We start from the raw sequence: 25,419 nt of genomic DNA on the forward strand, positions 1-25,419 counted from the left end.
AGCAGGGCGGGAGGACGAAGAACCCAGCTATTCCCTTCTGAATGGACCTGGGGTTCTGGGAAAACGGCTGGTACCACAGAAATGATCAATACAGTGTGTGCAGAACAAGCAGGAGCTTGGCAGTCAGTGTGGCATGAAACTAGTCTCTGCTCTCAAGATAGCAAATGAAAGAAGGGACACAGGGGAAGGCTATCGCAGAAAACATCATGGCAGCTTGGCTGAAAGCAAACATCCTCTGGCACATGTAATTACACCAAACTGAAGACTATTTCCTAACCTTGAATATATTTCAGCTGTAACTTAGCAACCCAGACTGGGTAAAAGCATCTGAACAGGAATGCAGGTTCAGAGGAGAGATTTAGCCTTGCGTTCCCTTTTGTTCCCACACCTTAGAAACAACTCGATGCCAGAGGTAACCAGCTCCCACCGACCTCGCGGCAGCCGCGCAGCCAACCCCCTTCCATGCTGGTGGACATCTCCCCCTCTGTCATCCAGACCTACATTAAGAGATTAATTAGACATTTCTCAAACCAAACACAAGTGAGTCAACCATGTCCACAGAAGTTACACAACGATGATTCATGGACTACTCGTGCCGTTTCAGGAGCAGACTGTGAAGAAGATGAAACTCGTGGTAGCACGTTCTGAGTCACTGACACTCAGGTGAGAGGAACTGAAACCGCTCAGGGAAACATACCCTAAAAACAACTCAGGCTCACCAGCAAGACGTGCTTATGTGTCTTCTACTCACCAGGCAACCTTGGAAAGCTTGGGTATCCGGTAAATAGTCTGAGACTTAACTTTTGCCTTTATCCTAGACATAAATATCCCCCTTTTACAGTGCTTTGTGATAGCCTGGCTTAAAGCCTCTTAACCCTTGGGACACGAAAGGGGAGGCAACGTGTTCAGTGACAGGCGACAGCCGGGAGCCAGGGCAGGAAGGGATGGACATCCATCCCACCCCAGCACTGCACCCCACGCCTCACACTTCCCAGTTTTCCCGCACCATCCCCTGCCCAAAGACAGGCGAGCTAACCACAGCCTGAGGATGCCACAACACACAGGATCAGCAGCTTGCACCGGAGTCAAGGTTTTCTGCAGCGGCTGTTGACTTCAGCCACCCAACGCACGAGGAATCTGCCTTTCAGAGAAAAGGGCAAAACACATGAAGCTTGAGGCGCCCTCACTCCATTCCCACAGACTTATCGCTCCATCCCATTCCCTGCTTTAAATAACTATTTCATTGCGGGCCCCAGGAACACTGATCCACCTGCTACACTAATATTTACAGTTTCACAACCCTCCAAGCTGTCAGTCTCTTCAAAATGCAGCTAAACAAGCTAACTGCTTTCCATACGCACCTCTGCTTAATGCCAACTATTCCCAAAACACAGATTTAATTTGCAGCCAAATGCTAGAGACTACTGGCTATTGCGTCGACATCACCGAGCGTCACAAGGATCCACGTTGTCTCGTTAGGCTGTCATGCAATCCCCATGTCATCTTCAGTCTTATTCTTAGAAACCGTGAGCTCCCTGGAGCAGGATCTATTTGATCTGCACGAGTGAAAGCACTGGGAACAATCTGTGACTCCTCAATAAAAATAAAGCTAACAAATTATTTGTAATAAATTTATTTTATATATTGATTTACAGAGCTAAATTGAACATGTAATAAACAGCACCAAGCCAGTGAAAGTTATTCTACAAAAACAAGTTTAATACAAAAAGATGACTGCAATGCCTGACTCTTCTCTTCTGGATTTGGACTGTTAAAAAAAGCTAACCCAAACCCCACAAATATTTTAAAAAGGCTTAAGAACGTAGGCACCGGTGTTTGCAAAAATTTCTAGGGCAGCAGTGACGATCTTGTTACAAGATTTTAGAAGAATCAAGGCTGCCTTCACTTTATCCCCTATTTTATTAACAGCGGACGAAGCTGGGCATTGTCTTGAAGACAGCTGGTTGTCTCCTCTTGTATTCAAACACCCTACCTTTGCAACCAAAAAGAAAATATGGGGTAAGAGTCAACTCCATACAGGATATTTCCCATTTAATGGGAAAGACCTCCCTGTGTTTAGTTCATGGAGAAACCCGCTCTTTCCTCTCGTTTCGGTGGACAACCACGAGCAGGAGGCGCACGAGGAGTCTCTGAGTCCTTCTGCAGCAGCCTGCGGGATGCATCGGTGGAAAACCCCACCAACGCTGGCAGCGGGGTGGAGAAGTGCAGACATCGCACCGGGAGGTGAGAAGGGACTTGCACAAGGAACACGCCTCGTACGTGGCAGCACCAGCCAGCAAAGCGGGGAGCAGGACTCCGGCAGCCGTCCCGAGCCAACCCAGAGCCTGGAGAGGAAGCTCTCCACGCATCCAGCGTCAGAGATGAATGCACGCCTTCACGCTATGACGCTAAGGAGAACATCCTCTGGTTACATGGGTTCAAATCAACGCTGGCTTCTCTCTGCAGGTTTTACTAGTTTATGCCAGAAATTAATTTGGTCCCTGCTGTCTTAGTGGTGAGCTGGACAGCTGTTTTACAACATTGGGAAGAGCAGATTAGCAGTATCTCTGCCTAGCCTAAACCGACACACACTGGTGCTATTTTCTTGGAGACAAACACTGGTTTGCTGGACATAAAAGAAACTTCAGTAACCAAATGATTATAGATACAAAATACGATGCCTGCGGCGTGGACAGAGGATTGATTGCTGCTGCTTTTAGCTATTGCGAGGCTGCAGGAACACTGACATGGCAATCCCTGCGCTAACACTCCACGCGTGGCACATCTCTGCTCTGACACACAGCACACACATTGCAGCTGCCCAGGATAAACGTGTACATTCAGCTCTAATAGCCTTTCCAAAGCTGCTCTGTAATAGCCCATGAAGCAGTCCCTTTGGCTGTAGCCAGAAGAAAGCGCTTTCAGAAGCTTCCTATATCCTTTATTTTCCACACAAATTCCACCCCCCCCCCCCCCCCAGAAATCATAAAGCACACAGACTGCAGACCTAAAAAAGTGTAACAGGGTCACAACCGCTCTTCCATCCCACCCAATCCAGCCCAAACCACCAAGGCACGTCAGATTGCCCCCCTCTAGGACCACCCTCACCTGACTTTTCCCCCTCTCCCCCATTTTTAAAGGGGGAGGCCAACACAAACATTTTCCTCACTAGGAAGCGGCAAGTGTTTTCATCACTGTCTTTGTACTGATAAAAACAAATTCTAACAAAACGTATCTTAACTGCCACCCTAATGTTTCCATGGGAAATGTTAATCTTTAAACACATTCCCTGGTGGACGTTGCCACCAGCAGGCTTTTGCAGAATTGAGGTGAAATTTGAAACACCTAACCTTTGTCAGAGAGATCCTAAGTCCCTCGATATTAGGTGTGCTTTTTTTTTTCCTTTTTAAAAAGTTGTCGCAGGTTTGCTTGCCTATGGCAGCCAGGTATCTGCTGGAAGGCTAACTTTGGTGCAATTCTAGCTTCCCACCAGCTCAAGCCCATCTTCTTTCCAAGCCAACATTATTGCCCTGAACTTTTGTGTGTGAAGATTTTCAGAAAGAAGAGCAGATATGTGCAATCCCCAACCCTAGGAGATTAGAACCATGACCTGCTCTTTCCTGCCACCAGAGAAGGGACTGTCCCCTTGCAGAGGTCCATATCAACAGTGGCTCAACTTCTGCTCCTCTTCAGTGCTCCGAATCCGAGACATAAGAAGGCTGAGTCCATCTCCACACTAGCATATCCTCTCCTGCTACTCTGTGCGACTCTGTCTGAATCCGTGACTCATTTGAAGCCAGAAAGTCCACAGCTCTCTCCCAGACCCGCTTCATTTTTTTTCTGCAAGAAACAGCAACAAAAGGAAACTAAATTAGAATATCCTCATTGTGCTTTCCTCCTTACAGCAGTTACGACCGCTGATAAAGCTACTGTGAGCTGCCTCCTGTTCCCTGTGCAGACAGAAAAGGAGATTTCAGGATTCTGGTTTAGAAGTGATTTCAGGCCAGGACGTGAAAACATAAGTCCTGCCTTGTGGAGGGGAGGACAAAACCCTCTGTCAGTACCAGTAATTGACGACTGCCCTGAATTTCAAGGTCAATTCATACTGCAAAGGGTCTCGATAAGCAAATTCCCCTCACCTTCCTGCACGCAGAGATCTCAGACCAGGGAGGACACACAGACATTCACCCCAGTTCTGAATCAGTGGCTAGTAATTCTGGGCACCACATACATGGATCAGTTCAAAAGAGTTGAAATTACCACTAACAGGAGAAAGAGTTTTGTGGCTGATAGGTGTTTAAGAACTTGCAGCCGTCAGGAGAACAAAGTCGCTCCAGTTAACCAAAACTCAAGAAACGTTCCTGCAGAGATGGAGCAAGTGGCGCACGAAGCACCAAGAAGTAGGCTGCAGCCCTCTGCCCCACCACCCACGGAGCAACTATCTCGACCACAATTCCTTTTTGAAAGAGCACCAAAAAAACAGCCATCTCACTACATCTCCCTTTCAAGCTGCCCAACTCAAACTGCCAGCTTTCCAGGCAGCAACATACACAACCAATTCAGAAGAGCCTCCCGATCCCCTACTCAACTCATGGGAAGGTTTGCTCTGAAAAGCACAGCACCTGCCTGGAGAAACAGGTACATCGGCTCAGAAAGAGGACAGCATTCTGCACACATTAGATGGAGAGAAAAATCAGATGCTGCATGCCCAAGCAAAATAAAATCCAATTACTGTTTGATAGAACAGTGACAATACACCTGTGTGACCGTGCAAAATACCATCCCTGGGACTGTCACATTAATCTGCAGCAGGTTAAGACACAGGCTGAGTTATGTCAAAATCCTTTATAAGCTGAAAGGCCAGACAGACTCTTCCTGCAGTCCAGCTTCCCATTAATTGTCTGGTCCTGGTCTGTTGCCCCATAACTGCTAGTTTTAGCTGAGCTGAGTAAGATCATGCCGACAGCCCTCCTCAATGAATAAAATTCAGCTCACCTGCTTTGAGGAGGGATGAGGCTGTCCCGAACGTGGAAAATGCCCACGTAGGGGTAACGCTCCAAATTCCGTTCCCATTCCTTATAGTGGTCCTGGACAACAGCTGGAGGGCAGGAGGACAAAACGGTGAGAGACCTCAACAACGCAGAGGAGAGAACAGAGCTACTTGCATTTACAGAGCTACTGGATTTTACCTATAATCTTCTTCACCATTTCATACATGGCTTGTTCCTCTTCCTCCATCTTCCGCCAGCGATACCTAAGGAAGATCAGGATTCCCCAAAGAGTTATCAGACCTAGAAGAATAAAAACAAACAGAATTCAATAACTGACAGACGTGTACTTGCTGGATGCTAGCAGTTTTACTTCTGACACTGCCTCTCCCCAGAGGCAGCTTTCACTCCCTGCTACCCAGGCCTGCTTGGAACTGAATCCAAGCAATTCATTTTGTTCACCAGCGCAGCTGCGCCCCACAAAAACCTTGGTACTGACAACACCTGCGGCAGAAGGGCACGCGTGGATGTGGGAAGAGGTGGTCGGAAGGCCTCATCACAGAGTTCTCCCCCCACCAGCACTACCAGAAGCCTCAGCACAACCACAGGGCTTCAATTCTCTAAGTCCCAGAGCTATCTCTTTGCTAGAGGCCTCCCCCACAATAATCACTTAGGAAGACTGTCAAGCTTCACTGCTCCGAAGATAGCTGCTTGATAAGGAAATAAACCCTGAGGCTCCAGTGCCAGCCTGAAATTCAGGAGATCTATATTGAAGGTTTAGCATTGACAAATGCTCCCATTACAACATGAGCTAACTTTAGTATCTCGGTCTCCTCAATAAACATAACTATCCCCTTTCACCCCCACCTTGTCTGGCTAGATTATAAACTCTTCTAGTCAACACTCATCTCTCGTTATCACCTCGCTCAGTAAGACCTCTGCCTCAGCTGGGGCATGACAGACTATTCCAATAAAACCTCTAATACTGAAATGCTACAACTCATTATTAAAGAGGCTAGAAGACTTTGCAGCTTAGTGCAAGAAAAGAAAGAAAAACTGAATCTTTTAGGTAGGTTAACATACTTATTTTGCAGACCATAGTAATGGGTACTTGAGGAATACCCAGAGAGCTAATCAGCTTGCTAATGTAAAGTAAGTGTTAAGCACTCACAGCACAAGAGCAGGTCTACAGGTCTCCCTCTGCTGCCAGAACAAAGGTTAATTAGAAATTAACTCAGATTTATTTCACCTGTTAGTAATTTCATATGGATGGAGGAACATGCACACGAATTCATCTCTAGAGCTAGCAGGGGGAGAAGCTGATTACTAACGCTGACGACTTACTCCAGAAAAACAGGAAAAGGTTCATAATGGCGGTGACCACTGCCCGACGGAAACGGCAGCCGAGCCCCATCTCAGGATGGGCTGATTCGAGACAGAACACTTCCTCCACTTTGGTAACTGGTTCCGAAAGGTCTCTGCCTTTCAACCTGATGGGAAGAAGCAGAAAATCTCCACTGAAGAGAGAAGACACTCCAACTGCAGTCTTTAATCAAGACAGGGAGAACAAACAGACTGCGGATGCAGTAACTTGTTCAGTACACCACATAAGAAAATACACCAACATCCTTGCAGCTCCTCTTTCCAGAATGCTTTGGGACTGGCTGCTTAGCAAGGAATGGATACGGCTTTAGAAAAGGCAGCAGGGCTGGAACTCCCACTGGTACACTGAAGTCTCCCTCTGCAGACTCTTTGACAGCACCTCTCAGCGTGCAGAAGATTAAACTTTAAATTGGATTCCCACCTCCCAGCACAGAGAAATGGAAATGTTTACTGAGTCACTCATCAGCAATTGCAGAGAGAGCAGTTGAGGGAGACTGTGAATGTCCACGGAGGTTGCGCTGTTTTCCTCAGTACAGATGAGCATAAACAGTTTAGCTAGAAAAGTGACAACGCATCAACTGTATCCGCAGCGAGAAACAGACACACCCTCAGAAAGCATTCATGGCAAAATCAATAACACATCCTCCTGCAAAATCACTTCTACACACCTGCTGTGCTACCCGATATGCTTTTAACTCACTTCTTTATACACAGATCTACACTGATGCGGTTCCCTTATTAGATACTCTAAGCCAACAGGCACCAAGTAATCCAAGTGAGAGCCATCAGATTCAGAGGAATTGGACTAAAGGGGATTTTATTTTTTTAAGCTACTAATTCATTCTAGGTTTGCAATGAATAACCTATTAGACAAAGACATTTTCTCAATTTACTAGTGCACAGCTCACAAACTGCTGACAGCTTGTATTTGGTTACTGGATTCTACAGTAGCTGGAGACAGACAGTTGTTTCCCACCTCCTTGTCTTATTTACAATCCAAATTCCATGAAAATATTTAGAATATGCCGCAGAATCACCCAGTGCAGAGCTCATTTTCAGTTCTGCCTCTCAGACTAGCACCTAGAAAAATAATCTCACGTAGCGTTTGCTAAAAATGCCACCCGCAGGTTTTTAAGCTTGCTGAACACTCATTCTGCACACTATGCAGACTTCGTGAAAGTGGATCCATTCGGTGAACAGCCGGCAGAGTTGCTAATTATGAAAACAACAAAAAAAAAGGGAGTATATTGTATCACACAGCTCCTGACATGAGCAGTGCTCCTGTACGAAAATACAGATTTGAAAACTCTGGCTCCCAGCCCACCTACAAATCCAAACCTGCCACTAAGGAAACCATGTCCTGTCCTGGGAATTTGCCACACACCAATAATCAAAGCAGCAGACACTGTCTGATCCTTAGATCACAGCAGCAGCTGCAGAGATTTTTTAGAGAAAAACCGAGCAGTGGGAATTCGTAGAAGCTATGCCCACCAACTCCAGCGTTACTACTGTTACAATACATTTAATCACAGATACATTTAGCAATGTTAAAATGCAAACAAATGTTAGACTTCAGAGTTAACACAGACTGGAGGCAACCCACATTTCCCAGAGGAAGATAATGATGTCTGTGGACTCTGGATAACAGTCTTTCATTAGGTTATGGCCTGAATGTTGTATTTTTTACCTGAAAAAACTAGCATTTCTGCTATTTCTCATGTATTGAAGAGACTGCTAGCCAAGAAACCCTAGAGACAAAAGCCCCACCGATGACCGACCAACACCCTACATAGTCAGTCAGATCATTCATTTTAATGCGTACTGTGTGTTCTGCCAGAAAGACAACTGACACTGAAGAACAGATACCATTCAACAATCCATTTTCTTCTCCTCCTTATCGAGACTTGCTCCAAAGGATACCAAAGCATGGATGGTGTTACCTACTGAAGGGAGCGCTTTGCTGTCCAATAAACCCTTTGGTCAAAGGACGCAGCTCCACACAATGCTGAAGTTCTGCCTACAGGAACAGTACTGAAAAAAAGTTACCTTGGGAAAAAGTAACTATACGGGCAAGTTTAAGCAGCATGCTGTAGTCACAGGACCATGGGCAGGACCCCAGGACCACCGGTTCTAAACCTTGCAGGAAGCACAACACAACTGTTGATAGCCACAAACAGCCCTGACTTCAGGTTTACGTCTCGTCTGCAAGACAGTGTGTTCATGAACGCAATGTCCCCCAGTGCAAAGGCTGGGAAAGAGACTCCCAACGAATGAGCTCAGTTGCCAATTTTTGCTGCAGGGCTGTACTTTTCATTTGGAAACTTGCCCAGCAAGCACTGACAAAGCCAATACCAGATTATCTTCTGAAATCTAACGAGGTATGGGAGCTTTTAGGGCACACCACAGAGGATGTCAAATTACGTATCAGCCAATGCCAAGACACATAACTTTGACACAGTGGGTTTCCACTTACCATATTCCTAAATCCTTGTTACTGTTTAGTATCCAGTGCAGGGCAGCTTCAAACTTCTGTGGGGAACTACCCGTTATATTCTGTCCAGAAGAATCCATAAGAAGATTAGTTCGCCATTCATTTCAAATACTGAATAACATTATTTCATTACAGTAGTGGGAGAATTCATTCTATATGGTCTGTCCCTAGGTTAATTCTAATCATAATTCCACAAACTGGAGGAAGGAGAACTAAATCTGAAGGTCTGGCTGGACTACAGTCTTCTGACTACAGTAGATGATGCATGAAGCACTCTGTAAAATAACACTAACCCAGACTGTTAAGACTAACCACTAAATACAACATAATCTTACTGACAGTTTACCATGAAAGAAATGGAAAGCTAGATCAAAGCAGTCTGTCTTCTGACACTTTGGGGTATAGAAAAATCTTTCTCTTGCCCAGCCCTCAATCCAGGGAAAATTTCTGGTTTCAGAAGACTGATGACTATGGTGAAACAACAAACCATTAAGTTAGATTTACAGGGGCTGAATCAGAGATGTAGGAGAAGATTACTTTCAAAGGAACTGCTGAGAACAGGACTGGCCAAAGGGGAAGCTAGAGATATGGGAGAGAATCAAAACAGGATGAGGAAGTAAAACAGCTGGTGAATTGCTTTAGTATCTATTATTTATTGCCGTATAAGAGACTAACCACTATGTTACAACAATAGCTGTTCACAGCCTACTCACCACCACGTGATCCTTCGCTTCACTAACCCAAATGCATTTGCTTTTCAGATTCTCAGGATTTCCGCATTCAAAATTACCTGGTAAAAAAAGTCAAATAGAAATAATGTTTTGAAAAAAAAAAGCCCTCGAACAGTTCAGAAATACACTGAACTGTCTGGAAGCGCTCTCCTTTAGAATCAGCTCTAGCTCTGGGCAAAATGATTACAAGGTAAGATTTATACTGTTGGCAGATAAGATTATGACTATTAATAAAATGCTCAGCCACTGCATATAGGTTGGATAAGTGCAATCAAACCTCAGGCTTCAGTCTGTGAGCTACTCAATGCAGAATGAGGGGAGAAAAAACCCCAACTGTTTCTCCCCCCCTGCAGAGTACTAACCGCCTTCTGACCTAATGCCCTGCAGAGGGGCTCCTTCCATCAGGTATCAAAGCCTATGGTGCTGGAGTTAACGATCAGCGTTCAAAATGTTTCTAAGGAGCCTAAATCGCAGCTCTACCTTTTACCCAGGCAGAGGATCTACATCTTCTAAAGCTTGCTTCGTGAAGTTGACTAAATAAACGTGCTGAGAAACAACATAAAACTGGTGGAAATTCTACAGGTACTGAAGTCTGATTTGGAAAGACTTCAAAATTCTGTGAATTTAAGTATCTAAAGGCTTCAGCTTTGTTGAGGTCTGAAATCTAGAAAATAGAACTTAAGCACTTTTACTGATTAACACAGTTACCCATCTTGCTGAACAAGTTTCTACTCACACACTGAATTTCTAGCAGCCTCCTCCATCACGAAATACTAGTTATGGACTGGATTTGCTCATATGTAGTAGAGACTGGCTGAACTACTGTGCTCAGTTAGCTCCGAGCTAAGACAGCCTGTCTTAACTCTGTACTGAGAAAAAAAGAGAGGCACTTGTACAATCAGCTGCCACATTTCAGCAGAAAGCTGGCAATTTCTTAAGTTGCTTTAACTTTATTTGTAAGAACACATCAGCTTACGCTCCCCGGCTCTGAGTGTCCTAAAGTCAATTTCGAGACGCTGGTAGAAAAGAACCATAAAGCTGAATATTTCTACCTCAAATTCCCAATATATCAAGTGCAAATAAGGACCACTCTGCAAGAGCACAGTGATACAAGTGCATTAGCTAAGCACTATTCAGAATAAAAATAAACACATCTTTTTCTATTTTTCTATTACCTGACTTTCTCAGAGCTCTTCAAGTGGAACTGACTGTTCCATAAACCCCTCTCTTCAAACTGAGGTTAAAAATGCCCAGACAGCTGGGAGAGGCAGTTTGCTGAATGCTCGTGAGTGTTTTATAATGACAATTGGAACTTACCAGCTTGGACGGACAAGTACTTATACAACTCGTGCAGCACGTTCATTATTATGTCCTTCTGTTTAGCTTGACAGAACTGAAAGTCAGAAACAGGTAACCAACATGAATAGACCGGCAGCAACAGGACAGCGCTCAGACTAGCTAAAACCAAAACAAAATACCCACAGCAGGGTTTGGCTGAGTCACGCACTGTGAGTTCAAATTAAACACACTTGCAGCAAAGATCTACAGTTTGTGAGTCAAAAGCCAGCTAGGACATCCTCTGAAAGTGCCACCAACTCCCCCAGCCCAGACCACACCACCAGACACCTCCTCTGTGTGACCACAGGTGGATTCTTTGCCTCCAGAACATCACAGGAGACTGACCAGAACTCCAAATCCAACACAAAATTTTCCCTCTCCTAGTAATACATTATGAGAAAAGAAACAGGGCTGTACAAACACTTTATGATGGAGTTCAGGGAATTAGTTGGATTAAATCTTGCATTGTTAAAGCTGAACACAGCTTTATTGCAAACCAATATCACTTCTGTTACAACTATTACAGAAATTGATTCACATAATTTGGAATTTAAATTTTTATCTTTCGGAGTCTCATATACAGTCCTAATTTAATCTGGTCCATTAATTCCAACTCATCAAATCACAGCTTTTCTGTACAATGACAGAACTAATGATTTTACAGTGATACTGATATTGGTGGAAGTTACCCATAATAGTTACTCTTCCATGAGAATCCCCTACCCACAATACTTGAAGATAAATAAATATATGCTTACATCATCTGTTCTTTTGTCACAATCCACAGGCAAGAGATTAACTATGAGAGAGAAGGGGAGGGCGAGTTAGCTGGCTGCAAAACAAGAGCTTTGATCAAGAAAGTAATTATCTTTTTAAAAGAAGGCTCTACTTTAAAGCCTGATTCTGCTATTCTTAATCTCACTCTACACGGTACCTTCCTATGCAAATAGCGCATTCAAAGCGCTGCTTTGGTAGGCAGCACTGAAAGCGAAACAAATTAAATGGGTGCAAATGATGAACCCTGTTCAGCTGGAAAGCAAAACCTGAAGGTTTTAATAGCTCCTTTTAAGTAGATGTTTTGTGCTCCTCTACTACCCACTGCTCTGCACCGATCTTTTACAATCTAGTAATGCCATTCACTGCACGCCATGGTCACCTGAAATATCACGGTGATAACAGGGATTTAAATCAAGCCTCCTCAAGGCAAAAAGCAGAGGATTTATTTTAGTTGAAGCTGTTAGCTCTGCAGATTATGGCCTCTGGTTTAACAGCTGCCTCCCGCCCTGACAATTGGATATACACCACCATCAGTCCACCATGCAGTACTTCCCAGCAATCTTAACTACCCAAGAATTTAAAATATTTGCAGTTTTGCTGCAAGACTTCTTGCTTCAAATCACCATTGGTTTCAAAATATCTAACAAAGCTGTAAAGAGTGCATCAGAAATTCAATGACATTGGACACTTTTATTCTGACTTTGAGGAAACAGCTTTCCCGGCCCACGCAAAGTACACAAACACCTACAGGCCCAGTGCGCCGAGTCTCAGGACTCGCGCCCTCCCATCCACACCCCAAACCCCTTGTTCTTTCAGCTCAAAGCCACAAAGTGACAACATTTCAATATTTCCATCTGCTCTAGCTGGGGAACTCTGCTTTAAAACCCGCACGATGGGGAAGCCCCTTTTCACTTCTCATGGAAGCTTTGCCACACTTGAAGTGTTGAAGTAGCGATTCAACCACTGTACTTCTCACGTGGCACGATAAAGGCCACGAAGGGCTGCGCTTTGCGGAGGCTAACACCAAAAACACACAACGGGCAATTACACAGACATTGTGTTACACAACAGACGATCATAAAATACATCCTTGGCCTAGCAGGAATGTCACTCTCCATAAAAGCCATGGTTTTGAAGAACCAAAGACCAAACTCATTTGAAAAAAAAAAAAAAAAAAAGCACACACTCAACTTACTTTCCATGCCTAACAACGTTTCCCATGGGCAAGGGGAAATAGAAAGGGGACAAAAGCAGAGACGTCAAGTTATGGCAATGAGAATGATAAATGTGATGAAGTAATAAAGGGAAAGCAGAAAAGAAAGGTGAAGAATAAAGTTTAAAACCAGGATTAAACCAGTGCACGTACAATTGTCCTCTCTCCTGTCAAGCCAGCCTGACCCAATCATCTTCACTGTGAGGATGCCCAGGAAAATCAGCAGCAGCAGAAAGCTGGCGAGGCAAAGGAACTGGGAGAAGTAGTACTCGAGGCCTTTGCCCTTTCCTTCCATCTGCTGCTTTGGGGCTGACCGCAACAAGTGAGTGCGGGAGGTTATTCCCTGTCCTGCTCCCGACGCCTCCCACCGACTCCCTGAGGACAGCCCTGCACCGCTTGTAGCCCTCCACGGGAACCGCCGGATCAGCCCCCCTCCCCGGCTGCCGGGGTTCAGCTCCCTGTCTGCCTCCTGCCGAACACTGGATGCCAAGTCCTCGTTCCCTCTCCCAAACTGGTGACTCAACCCCCCAGGTCCCGCCGAGGTGCCCCAGTGAGTGCTGGGGGCCACCTCGCTTTCCCGCCTCCATGAGCTGTTAGAGGAGAGCCCCTTCCTCTCCCCTCCCGTCTCCCACTGAGCTCGGGAGCTGTGCCCCCCAATTCCTCCTCCGGATGTGCCCCAGTGGCTCCTAGACTTCAGGCCCCCACTCTCATCGCCAGAAAGGGGTTTAGAGCTGAGCCCCCCGCTCCTGCCTGTGGAGGTACCCCAGGGAGACACAGAGCTCAGCCCCCCAACCCCATCCAGGGATGTCCCCGACCCAGCCCTGACGCTGAGCCCCCCAGTTCTCTCTGCAGATGGGCTCCACTGGGACGTGGAGTTCGAGTCCCGAAATCTGTCCAGGGACGGCCTCAACCCGGTGCTGAGCCCCCCACTTCTCTCTGTTGACGTACCCCACTGCAATGAGGAGCCTGAGCCCCGAAACCCATCCAGGGATGGCTCTGACCCAGCGCTGAGCTCCTCGTTCCTCTCTGTAAATGTGCTCCAGTGGGACGTGGAGCTTGGCCCCCGAAACCCATCCAGGGACACCCCCAGCCCAGTGCCAAGCCCCCTGCTCCTCTCTGCAGATACGTCCCACTGGGACGTGGGGTTCAGCCCCCCCAAACTATCCAAGGGTGGCTTTGACCCAGCCCCAAGCCCCCCACTTCTCTCTGCAGACGAGCCCCACTGGGAGGGGGAGCTCAGCCCCTCCAGGGACGCCCCCAGCCCGGCCCCGAGCCCCCCACTTCTCTCTATGGACGTGTCCCACTGGGAGGAGGAGCTCAGCCCCCCAAGCCCACCCAGGGACGCCCCCAGCCCGGCCCCGCCCCCCCCGCTTCTCTCTACAGACACCCCCCACTGCGCCGAGGGGCTCGGCCCCCCGAAGCTGTCCCGAGACAGCCCCCCCTCAGCCCTGGAGCCAAGCCCCGAGCCCCGGCCCGGGGGGGACCCCCGCGAGTCCCCCCAGGACAGCCCGCCGCCCTCCCCAGACGTCCCCCAGCGGGACGCGGGCGGTTGCCCTCCTTCCTCATCCTCCTCATCTTCCTCATCCTCCTCCTCACTGTCGCGGGCGGCCCCGACGGGGGAGGTGAAGCCGGAGCGCTGCCGCGAAGGCGAGGCCTGCTGCGGCCTGGCGGGGGTGCGGGCCGGGCTTGACGGCGCGCCGCGGCCCCTGCGCCTGGCCGCCGCCACCTCGGCCCGCAGGCAGCCCAGCTTCTTGACGTAGACCTTGCGGGTGGTGGCGGTGATGGGCCCCGGCCGGTAACCGAGCGCTATCAGCTCCTTCCGGAGCTCCGCGTCTGTCAGCTCCGCCATGGCCGCAGCGCTGACACCAGGCCCCACCGGAAGCGCTCTGCCAGTAGGGAAGTGCGGACGCCATCTTGGGAGGGGCCCGCCGCAGCCCCCCTCGAGCCACCATCTTGGGAAGGGCAAACGCGGAGCTCGTGCGGCTCCTCCGTCCGCACGGCTGGTGCCGCAGCGACGAGGGAGGCGGGGGACGAGCGCCATATTGAGAAGGTCGAGGGAAAGCGCCGCTTCCCGGCCGCCGCTCCTGCCATCTTGTGAAGGCGGGAGCGCTCTCTGCGCCATGTTGGGGAGGTCGGGGCCCCTCTCAGAGAGGGAATGGTGCCGGGCCGGAGCTGTTGTTCATCCCGGGAGAGGGGAAAGGGGATAAATGGACACTGCGAAGGGCAGGAGCAGCCTCACCATCGGGGCCGGCCACCGTCCCCGTCCCGTCACTCTGGGGGACCCTGCTCAGGAGCAAGCGGTGGGGGCTGAGCACCACTCACCTCACGCTGCCCAAACTCCTCTGATGTTTTGACACTTTTAGGGACATTTAAGAGGAGAAAGAAGTGTCTTTCTCAGCCACCTGCCACTCCCCACACACGTTTTCCTCATCCCTCTCATGGCTGCCAAGTTACAGGCGTTTAACTGGCACCCGTCAGGCGGGTTGGAGCTTTGCCATCGCTTTCGGCAGGATCAGGATCTGGGTCCTCGGATATTTGCTGGGGAAGGAGGTTCCTTGCATACTTTGCAGCCTAAAAAGGCAAAACCAAGCGTCGACTTGAAAATTTATTTTGGCAAGCCAGTGATGTACAGTAATTGCTTTTTCCTGCTGCCGCCTATAAAGAAAGTAATGAAAGTGGCTGAAACACTGTGGCGTAATATCAGAATTTAATTAAAGATGATGAAAAAGTAGTGCAGGATGCGTGCAGGCGGTGCATCTCTGGGTTTATGTTTGATGCGTGATACCAGAGCGGTGGAAAGTTTCTTCAGGGATCCCCGTCCTTCCATGCTCACTTTGCTGCCATGCCCTTCTCGCATAGGGCATCGAGCAAAGCTCGCCTCACTCCTCTTGATTTGGGGAAGAAAGCAGCAACAAGGTGCTGAGATTTGTTAATCTGGTTATCAACAACAGATACACCCTGAGTAGAGGCCATGGAGCCCATTAAAAGAGCATCCTCGGTTCCGATGGGAAGTGTGAACGTGTGAAGCCGAGCCTTGCCTGCTTACTAACTGGAAAGCACAACTGACAGCTAATAATCGGGAGCGGTGTCTAATGTAAATACAGAATTAGAATATGCTCTTAGTACACGGTTTTTGTAAGCTCACAACTTTCAGTTTGGAGAAGCTCTGCCTAGACGTGCAGATGCATGCTGGCATCTAAGCCTGAGCTGACACAAACTCATGAATTAAGTGAACTCTTCTTGCTTTGGAAAAAAAGCACAACAGCAACAACAAAAAAAAATCCCCCAACCCTTCAACTTCTGGTGTTTCTGGATGTCAGGGAAGCTACACCAGGACAGAGTTTGGCCCAGCAGCCTCATGGTGTGACTGTCAGAGTGGAGAACATGGGAGTGGGGTTCAAGAACTGGAGGGCTGGGGAACAGCTGCCATTCCTGCGCAGAAGGGAGGTTGGCGGCGCTGATGCTCAGTAGGAACAGATGCCTTTGTGCAGGGAAATCCACGGCCCCTGCCCCTTCCTCCCTGGCAAGGCAACCCTTGGGAGCATCCCTACCTTCCCAGAAGGTACCAGGACACCAGAGGGAAGGCAGCAGGAGAAGCCAGCCTTCTGTCTCAGACGTGACAGAACCTATATCCCCAGGAAGAAGCACCTATTTGCTCCCATCGCCCTGCCCGCAGTGCCAATGATGAGGCTGACGACGGAGTTTCTGCATCTTGCAGCCCCTTCATCATCCCCACAGCTCTGGGCAGCAGCAAAGGCTGCCGGGGCGAGCACAGGCCTGCTGATGCTGCAGATGGGCTGTGATGCTCAGCGATGCTCGGCTGTGAAAAGCCAGTTTCCCAGCCCACGGTGCAGCTCTCGAATATCTTGGCTGTAAATATTCTGAGCTGGATGTGGGAAGATGGGACAGCGAGGAGGGGACAGCCTCCACTTTCCTTGCTAGCCCAGAAGCTGCCTTAGGCCTGCCGGTAGTGACTCAGATAATGAATGGGAAGAGCAGGCGTGCCATGCCGTCTGCTTCTCCTCTTGAAGTATCAAGACAGGACTGGTGTAAGCAGAGGGGTAGAAATAGACCTGCGCCATCTTCACAGAATGCCTGAAGAGGGGAGCATGCTGCACCCCGAAAAGCACGGGCAGCAGATGAACCATTCCACCCTTGACTGAGGGGCTGCTGAAAAAAACCCGCCATCCCACCCCCTCTTCTTATCCCGTGGCATTTGGACGACAGTCCTGCATATGTCACCAGGGGAAGTGTCAAATCTTACTTGGGAGCCGACTGTGCCAATTTAACACCCTGTCACTCACAGCCGCGGCACAGGTGTGACCCAAGAACACCGCTTCTCATCCTCCTGATCATATGTCATGTCCTCAGCCTGACGAGCTTCTTATTAGGTTAGAAAGTCAATGCTGCTTTCATTCTTTTCTCTCCTCCTTTCCCTGCCTCTTTCCTCCAACCGTTTGGCTGCTCATCCTGCCATGAAACTCTTGTTCGGTTTCTAGAGCAGCGAGATCTTCCTGCCTCAAGCAAGCATGGACTTTGGTGCTGCTGGCTACCAAAGCAGCCTTCCAGGGCACTGTGGATACAGATCTGTCCTGAAACTTGGAGACTTTTTTGCTTCTTAACAAAAGTTACAGCCCTGACAGTGGGAGCCATGCCTGGAGGATGGTTGGGATCCATCCATCTTCTCCTTCCAGCAGAAAATACCTGCTTCTTTCCCACTACTCAAGCCCCTGAGGCTGGAAAGAATTTATTTCCAAAAGCTGAAGCCCCCCCTTGCACTTTGGACAGCACAGTTGTAGCTGCGGAACAAGAGAAAGGGTTCATATGGTTACTGTCACAACCAGCCATGTGTCCCTGAACTCATTTATAGCTGGGTCAGCTGGGAAGAGACATTGGCCAGGGTAAAAGCAGACCTTTGCTGCTGCAGCTTGTCTATGTCAAAATGTAAGAGTAGAGGGAGATAACCCAACAAAGTCATATTGGTGGATCTCCTTATGGAAGTCTCCGCAGCATCAGCCCCACCGTCACCATGGTGGGAAACAGTCCAGGAAGCAAATCCAAGAGGCTGATACTCACTTTCTTGCTGTCACTGGGCAACGTTCCTTCCTGGATGGCACAGGGGAGCTGTCAGCCCAGGAAACCACTTGAGTGAAAGAGCTGGGGGATGCTATAGAGAGAGATCTGACCTGCAGTGGAGCTTAGGTAGGGTTTTTAGGAGCAGTTTGCCCCTCAAGGGGAAACTCTCCTTGTTTTCCCGTGGCAGGGCAAAATTAAACCTGGGGTAGAGGTTTGGGTCTTTCAGAAGTAACGAGTCAACCATGCCCCCTTTGAAGCAGACGGTCTTGTCTCCGATCTTGGTGGACACCAGTGCAGATGTGGTACAGCTCCTCTGGTGATTTCCGTGCCAGATCTTCCAGGGATATCACTCTGCTGCAGACTGATTTGTGCTGGCTGAGCTCCTAGCCCAGCAATACACGCAGTTTCTTTCACTTTGAGCCTAATGGAATGTATTATTTTCTATCTTCCAGCTGCTCAGACTCATTTATAGTGATTTCATAGCTCAACCTGCCTCAGCAATAATCCCTGCAAACTTTGAGTTACACTGAGCTGATCAGCCCATGGACTAGGAGTGTGCCTTTGAATCAAATGTTAAAGCTAGAATCCCCTCCATGCTGGATGTTGCATTATACATCGGGAGATTTCTTTTCTCCTAAGGCATGGCTTGCAGCAGAGAGCATACCGAGGAGTGTTGTTCTAGCACAAACACAGCTATTTAAATGAGCCACAGTGAGAACAGAATTTGTGTTAGGTTGGGAGGATAAAATTGGATTGAAATTGGATATATTCACATCCATACCATTGATCTCATCCGTCCTTACTTTACATATGTTGGATTTCCTGCTGCCAATATAGAGGAGCAGCTCTAAAATAAGCCAAAGGTATGTAAATGGAGAGCAATATGTTCAAGTGGAATTACGATTTCACCTCTGGGTTGGTTTGAGAGGCAGAAATAAAGCCAGAGCTCTGCGTTGTTTCACACACGCTGTGCCTGTTTGCATCGCAGCTATGGAGAGGTGCTCCTCACAACGTTACTTAGATTTATAGCACCTGGGTGAGTAAGAGGGGGTTCAGAGCAGAGGTAGGAACTGCAAATCAGGGCTCCTGCTTTCTCCCAGCAGCATGGGAGAGAGTGCCCTCCCGCGCCTGGAGCAGGGAGCCCGCTGGGGATGCCTGGGTCCCCCACCCAGCACTCCTCACCCTGCGCTTGTGTCGCCAGTTTGGCTGGGAGACCCTGTAAATATTTGCCTCAGTTTCCCTCATTGCCAAAAGGGAGGGCTAAAACTTATTAGTTGACAAAGATTAATTACTCAGGCTTTGCAACATGCTTTGCACTTCTCAGAAGGACGGCGACGTTCTCTAGAACTGGAAACCCTCCCTCCTTTCCCACACTTGCTGCTTGCCATCTGGCTGAGAGGCATGCACAAAAGAAGACACAAATCCTCCATTTAATTATACTGCACATTTTATTATCTCACCTCAGATTTGTTGTTAATCTCTTTACAGATTTTGTTTACATAAGTGGAGTCTTTTAGCTATAGCAGGCTACATCACTTTCTCCTCTGATTCTGCAGATATCAGTCAGCTAGGAAAAAAAGAGAGGAAAGAACAAGTGTCCTTAAATTTGTCATTCAGTCTTTCCTAGGCTTTATATATTGTTTCTTCCTCCTCAGCTCCCCAACTAAAGACCTAGAAGGCAAAGTGAAATCAGCACAGCCAACGCAGAATAACAACTCTCATAGGGACAGACGGGACCCTCTTGTTTGGGACATTTAACCCCAGATAAGACAAAGGTCCAGAGATAACATTAGTGAGACCCATCCCACCACCCGTCAAGTCTGCAGGCAGGAAGAGCTGTGTAACGTACTACCCCTGGATATTCTCTTCTGCGATTCCCATACACTAAGAGCAAAGCCCAGGACTGGATTTTTTAACACTCAGCTCTTCGAATTGCAGCTAATTCTAGCTGTAATTGTTAGCGTTGAGCCCCTGTGGAGGGAGCAAGGTGTTAGGTCTGGCTGCAGGTGCTGAGCTGCCTCGCAGGTGTAGCTTGCGTTATAAGCTCTGCTGGAAATTGCACCTGAAGACTGAGGATTTTGGGGAGGAGGAGTAGGGAAGTGGGAAGCGGCATGAAGGAGAGCTGCTGAGAAGTGTTGCAACGCTACTAACAGTCAATATCAGCTCTAGGGCACAGACAGCACCCTGAGAGAGCGAATAACCTTCCCAGAATGAGAGCAAGTGGGGTATCTGAGGACTCTGTAAAGTGAGCAAACATGACACAAAAGCCCTTCTGAGGAATATAAATATCTCTGTGATGATGAGCTGGTGAGAGGAGGGAAAGGCAGAATTCCCAAGGCAGAAATCAACCTCCTGACAGTACCGTCTGGGGTGTCCTGTAACATCTCTGCTAGCAGTTTCTCCAGGACATCTTGGTATTTTTCCAGCTGCCTTGGGGTGAGCCACATCCCAGCCTTGATGGGAACAGCTAGCTGTAGTGGAAGCTGGAAAAGTCAGAAGGAAATGCTGAGGGGAGCAGAGGGAGGCAGGTTGAGTTGCTTTGACCTCACTTTGCTCAAGTCAGTAGAGGGTCTAGAACTGACTTGAAGGGAAAAGGATGATACTTATATGGGGAAAAGCAACATTTTTAAGTCAATGCAATCTTGTGCTGTTCAGAGTGCCCAAGTTTACACGCATTGGATCATCTACGGGCTGACTCAGAAACACAGATAAAGGTACCTCCTGGCAACAGAGACTGTAAAGAAGAAAATAATTTCTGAACCTTATAATCCTCCACTATCTCACACCTTGACCCTTCAAGCCATCAGCTTTACTGATGCTGGTGAAGCACCCTGCCTTATTAAAGACTGAGGATGAGACATCATCCTGCCTCCAGACCGACTGACTTTGAGCCAGCTGTGGCTCAGATGTACCCGCAGCAGATAGAGTTGTTCTGGTCATGGCTGGAGGCACAGCAGGGCTTGTGGTTGCAGCATGGGGGGTGTTAGACAGTGGGATATGCCAGTTATTTTATGCTTTGAACTGTGAATCCTTGCTGTTTAAATCCTGTTATTGATTGTTGGTGCACCACGTTTGTGAGAGTAGTTGCACATTAACCTATGTCTTGGCCAAATTCCAGCCTAGCTAGTCCCGCTGCCTGTCCTGCTCAGTCTCTCCTGCAGTTGGGGGTGGACCTACACGATCCTTTAGCTGACAGAGAGAATGGCCAAGCTCACCGCAGGAGCAGCTGCACGGACAGGGCAAAGAGCTCCCCATATTCAAGTGGAAAAGCACAATTTTCAGGCTTGGCTAACCAGGTAAGCCTGCCCTTGAGGGCTTAGACTGGCACTTAAATCCCTAAAAATTGGCAATTTTCTGCTCTGTATACAGACTTTGGGGGGGTACGGCTGTATGGGCCCAAGTCTATAAATAAGGTCTTGCCAGCGCAGAGGCCTGTGAGGTTGGAGGTGACACCAGGCAGCTGAAAAAGGGACAAGTTAAACCCAGACCTGGAGCAGAGCTGCAAATTCCTGCCTTGCAGTTGGCTTGTGTTCACTGAATGGCTAAGAAAGACCTCATATTGTTTCCATCTTCCTCATACTAAGGGAGAAGGCAGGTGGGTCTGAGGGGTGACCAGGCTGCTTTCTGTCCAAGCTCATTTATAGGGTGGAGGTAAAAACCTTTCTCTGATGCAACCTTGCTCAGCTGCCTGGCTGGGCTGGCAGGAAAGGGGTGGTATTCCTTTATATTGACTGTGAGTTCTCTGATAACACCCACTGTCTTTTCATGCAGCATCACCAAACACTCCTCTGCAGCCAAGGCCCTGTGGGATACCTGTCCTCCTGTGCATCCTCGGAGGCTCCTTAGAGTCGCGTGGTTCAACATACCTGGATTGTCTTGACCATGTTGACATCTGCACCGGATTGCTCTGAGAAGCCTTCCTCTTCCAGTTGCTGCAGCGAAGTCAGGGATTTCTTCTGCCCACCTTTGTTCCTCTCCTTTTCCTGCAGCTTCAGAGTAGAGAGCAAACGGGGCAGTGATGCCGGGATGCAGCATTGTGTGGATACCAAACCTGCTCTGCACCATATCAAGTGTGATGCCCTGCAGCCAGGAGCCTGCGGAGCTGGGCACAGAACCAGAGAGCCTGGAGGTCTAACCGCTGCCTGGAGCCAGTGCAGCATCCTTCCCCAGGGCCACAGCTCACTGGGAAGGGACCCATCAGCTGTGGTCAGCATGGCCTTGGGGACTAATTCTGACATGCAACAGAGGATGCAATGTTGGGTGTAAAGTCAGGTTACACAGCATTGCAGGTAAAGATCTGTAGGAAACATGACACTCCTAGATGACTCCTTTGATCTGAGCAAGATACCACTGTCAGCAGGATGTGGTAGCCAAGTGTGTGACCTTACAGAGTTATTGCAGAGCCCTGGTTCTGTTCTGTAGTAGTGGCAATGAAATTTAATAAAAGTCTGTACCACCTCATTGCAAATGGAGAGCTCTGTGCAGACATTAAGTATTGCCAGCCTTTCTTGCAGGTCTGTAATGTCGGTCCTTTCCCATTTATGGGGCTAACTTGCCTGCAGGATCCTCCCTTTCTTCTCAGCCCAAAGAGAAAAGCTGAAGTTGCTTTGGGATATGACAGACAGAACATGTAAAATTGAGCAAAGGCTGTGCTCAGTGTCAAACTGGCTGCTTGCTGTACACTTGCTTTGGTTTGAATTGGTGCTCAGAGGAGAGGCAGCCTTTGGCAGACCGATTTCACTCACGTACATCTAGAAGACCCTCAGTCACTAGCAGACATATTGTTACAAGGGTCGTGTCGTACGAACAATCAATCTGGGGACTGTGCAATGGGTCCCCATCATCTTCCTCAATGAGGCTGAAGGATGATTGTGCTCCCCACAAAACGTAATTGCTATCCAGCAAGCGGATAGGTGTTGGAAACAAGATTTCTGCCCGGTATCAATGGGCTGTGTCATGCGGGGGAAGCTCACTTCTGCTGCATTTAAGAAGATGCAGTCTCTGACGCTGCCTGCCTGACACCTTTCAACAGTATTAGTTTCACATCAAAAGAAAAAACATTCTCCTCTCTGCACATCCCAGAGGTGACAACCATCTGGAGGATGGTTAATTATTTGTTACAACAAAAAGACCCATCAGTATGGTGATGGGATGCTGCAGCTTCTCCATAAAAATTACAGCCACTGGCATGGAGGAAAGGAAAACAAGACCCACTAGCTGCAGATGATAACCCACACAGGTCTTTAGTTTTTATGTGAAGAGTCCAAACGCTTCCTTTCTAGTCTCACATCTTAAAATGGTCTCTGCTATCTCCCAGAGCCCTTCACTTTGGGATGAGTGAGGGATTGCCAATATCCTAGTATCTCCTGTTTGACCAGAAGGGGCAGATGATGGGAAGGACAGTGGCACGATGTGAATTGCCAGAGCTTGGGGGATAAGGGAGGAAGAAACACATCTCCTGCATTATTCAGGGCTCCAGCCCTTGCAGTATGTTTCTCGCGGGTTACCTGCATTTTCCGGAAGTCACTCTGGGTGAAAAAGGGGCACAAAGCCTTCAGTCTGTTCAGCCAGCATGGACACCACGTACACAAAGAGCAAAGTGGCCACCACCTTCTTTGAAACCATTGCGAGAGTCTGAATGACACAGGAAAGAAGATACCAGGGTGACAGTGGAGTGGGCCGTTTGACAAGAAATCCCTTTGGCTTTTGATCAGCTGCAATCTAATTTGTCCACCAGCTAACTAGGGGTATATTTACTCTTCCACTTGCTTCTGAGCTGAGAACAGAAGTGCCTTGACTGACAAGTCTCCTCTCAAACCATTTTCTGTAAACAGATTTGTTCTTGAGCAATATCTCCAGAGACTTCAAGCACAGCCCTTCAGTACTGGTAGAGGCTCCCTCTGTTCTGCAAGCTTTAGCCCTCCAGCTGTACTGGTTTAAGACCCGCGCACATCCAGAGCAAAATGCTCCCATCAATCCCACTGACAACAAGGGAGACAGAATGATGCTGTAAGAGAGGAAAACCTTAAGACAGCCGTTTTGTTAAATTTTGTTTTCCTATTCCTCACTCCCTGAAAACCTTCCTTGATGGACTGAATCTTTTCATGAGCTCATTTGATCCAAGAGAGCTGGGAAGGGCATGTGCCAGCCTGGATCCATAAAAAGCCTGGTATAAAGGGCTTTAAAAACTACCTTCTGAAGTGATTTTAACAGCGACTTCACGTCAGAAGAGGACTTACGTAAACATTAAGTGTCTCTTTAAATATTAAAATATTCTCTCTGGACGAATTTAATGAAGTCTGGTCCCACAGCTTAACTACTCTACCTGATTGGAGCCTGATCCTTAATTAGTTTCAGAAACCTCTTGGTTTGGACGTTATTGAAAAGACATTGTTAGGTCAAATTTGACCCCTAAATTAGATTTCCCATAAATATCAGCTAGTATTGAACCAAAGGCCAGTGGAAGGTTAATAAATTATTCCCTTTCCGCAGCACTTGCCAGTCACATCCCTCCGCTGCGTGCCAGGCCAGGGGAGGGCTGGCAGCGAGCGAGGGCAGCAGTCGCTCCGCTCCTCTCCGCTCCTCTCCTCTCGGCACAGCACCGGTGCCATCTTCCACTGCCCACCCACGCTGTCCGCTGCACTGGCACATCGTCCCGGGTGACCCAGCCAGATGTACCGTCTGCTGCAGCGATCAGGAGAATTTCTCAGGCTCTCCCCTTGTAATACAGCATGTTGATATGCATATGTGCTGATAACGCTGTGTTATCTCGGTAACATCAATCTTTTGTGCCTTTTCATTTATTCTATCACCACAATAAAATACTGCCATATACAAAGAAATAAAGCCAGTCACCTTCTTCATCTCTTATTGACTATCCCTTTGTGAATTGATTCTCTCCCTCTTTCCCCGGAGAAACACCCCCACACATTACTCCACTCAAAAAATGGTTTTTCTAATGTCCCTTCCTTATTTCGTAAGCAGGACATGTCTTTCAGACGCAAGATCTCTCGTTCAATGCCTCACCAGGCAGATATGTACTTTGCTGTTAGTAAATTTGCTTCCACAGCTACAAAGAGAAAGCACAAAGCAGGAACATCCTGAGTTCAGCATCAGCACAACAAAGTCCTGCGGTCGCATGGGGCTGGGTGCAGCGTTGCCGAGCTGCGCTTATGCCTGTGTAAAATGGGATGAAGTGCCGATTTGGGGGCAGGAGGGGTGAACATCCACCTGGTACTGGTGTGAGCACAGTGACAAGAGAGTGCGTTTATCTACCAAGCTGTCTTCCAAAAAAAAAATCAAATCGTTACTGTTGACAGGAACTGTCTGTGACTCATCTTCTGTCTGCTCAAAGCAGCTCCCGAGTGCAGAGGGCACCCAGGGCTCCCTGTGCCTCTGCAGCACGCTTCGGTGTCTACTGGG

The 25,419-nt window shown here is 48.2% G+C and overlaps 3 protein-coding genes across 3 annotated transcripts in view; all 3 read right to left on the minus strand.

The window, feature by feature from the left end:
- Positions 1 to 25,419, minus strand: part of UQCC2 (ubiquinol-cytochrome c reductase complex assembly factor 2) — a 92,213-nt gene that overhangs the window by 23,776 nt on the left and 43,018 nt on the right. The window lies entirely within an intron of this gene.
- LEMD2 (LEM domain nuclear envelope protein 2) lies at positions 1,618 to 14,817 on the minus strand. Its single transcript, XM_010305657.2, has 9 exons — positions 13,075 to 14,817; positions 11,690 to 11,730; positions 10,911 to 10,986; positions 9,576 to 9,652; positions 8,845 to 8,924; positions 6,333 to 6,478; positions 5,190 to 5,291; positions 4,996 to 5,098; positions 1,618 to 3,840 (listed from the first exon to the last, which is right to left on the minus strand). Exons 1-9 carry the CDS (start codon positions 14,768 to 14,770, stop codon positions 3,690 to 3,692), a joined length of 2,472 nt encoding a protein of 823 aa, XP_010303959.2. The 5' UTR covers positions 14,771 to 14,817; the 3' UTR covers positions 1,618 to 3,689.
- On the minus strand, positions 19,427 to 24,074 carry MLN (motilin). Its single transcript, XM_075775872.1, is given in 5 exon segments — positions 19,427 to 19,564; positions 20,360 to 20,480; positions 21,864 to 21,986; positions 23,505 to 23,540; positions 23,542 to 24,074. Coding segments are annotated over 5 exon segments (369 nt in total). The 5' UTR covers positions 23,623 to 24,074; the 3' UTR covers positions 19,427 to 19,556.

Source organism: Balearica regulorum, chromosome 25 (genome assembly GCF_011004875.1).
Source record: "Balearica regulorum gibbericeps isolate bBalReg1 chromosome 25, bBalReg1.pri, whole genome shotgun sequence".
Classification (NCBI taxonomy): Eukaryota; Metazoa; Chordata; class Aves; order Gruiformes; family Gruidae; genus Balearica; species Balearica regulorum.

Excerpts from the sequence above, each read along its gene's own strand:
- LEMD2 (XM_010305657.2), bottom strand. The coding sequence starts at position 14,770 with ATGGCGGAGCTGACAGACGCGGAGCTCCGGAAGGAGCTGATAGCGCTC. Across the intron at positions 11,731-13,074 it reads TGACAGGAGAGAGGACAATT|TTAATCTCTTGCCTGTGGAT; the intron begins GTACGTGCACTG and ends TCTCTCTCATAG. Across the intron at positions 5,099-5,189 it reads AATGGTGAAGAAGATTATAG|CTGTTGTCCAGGACCACTAT; the intron begins GTAAAATCCAGT and ends CCTGCCCTCCAG.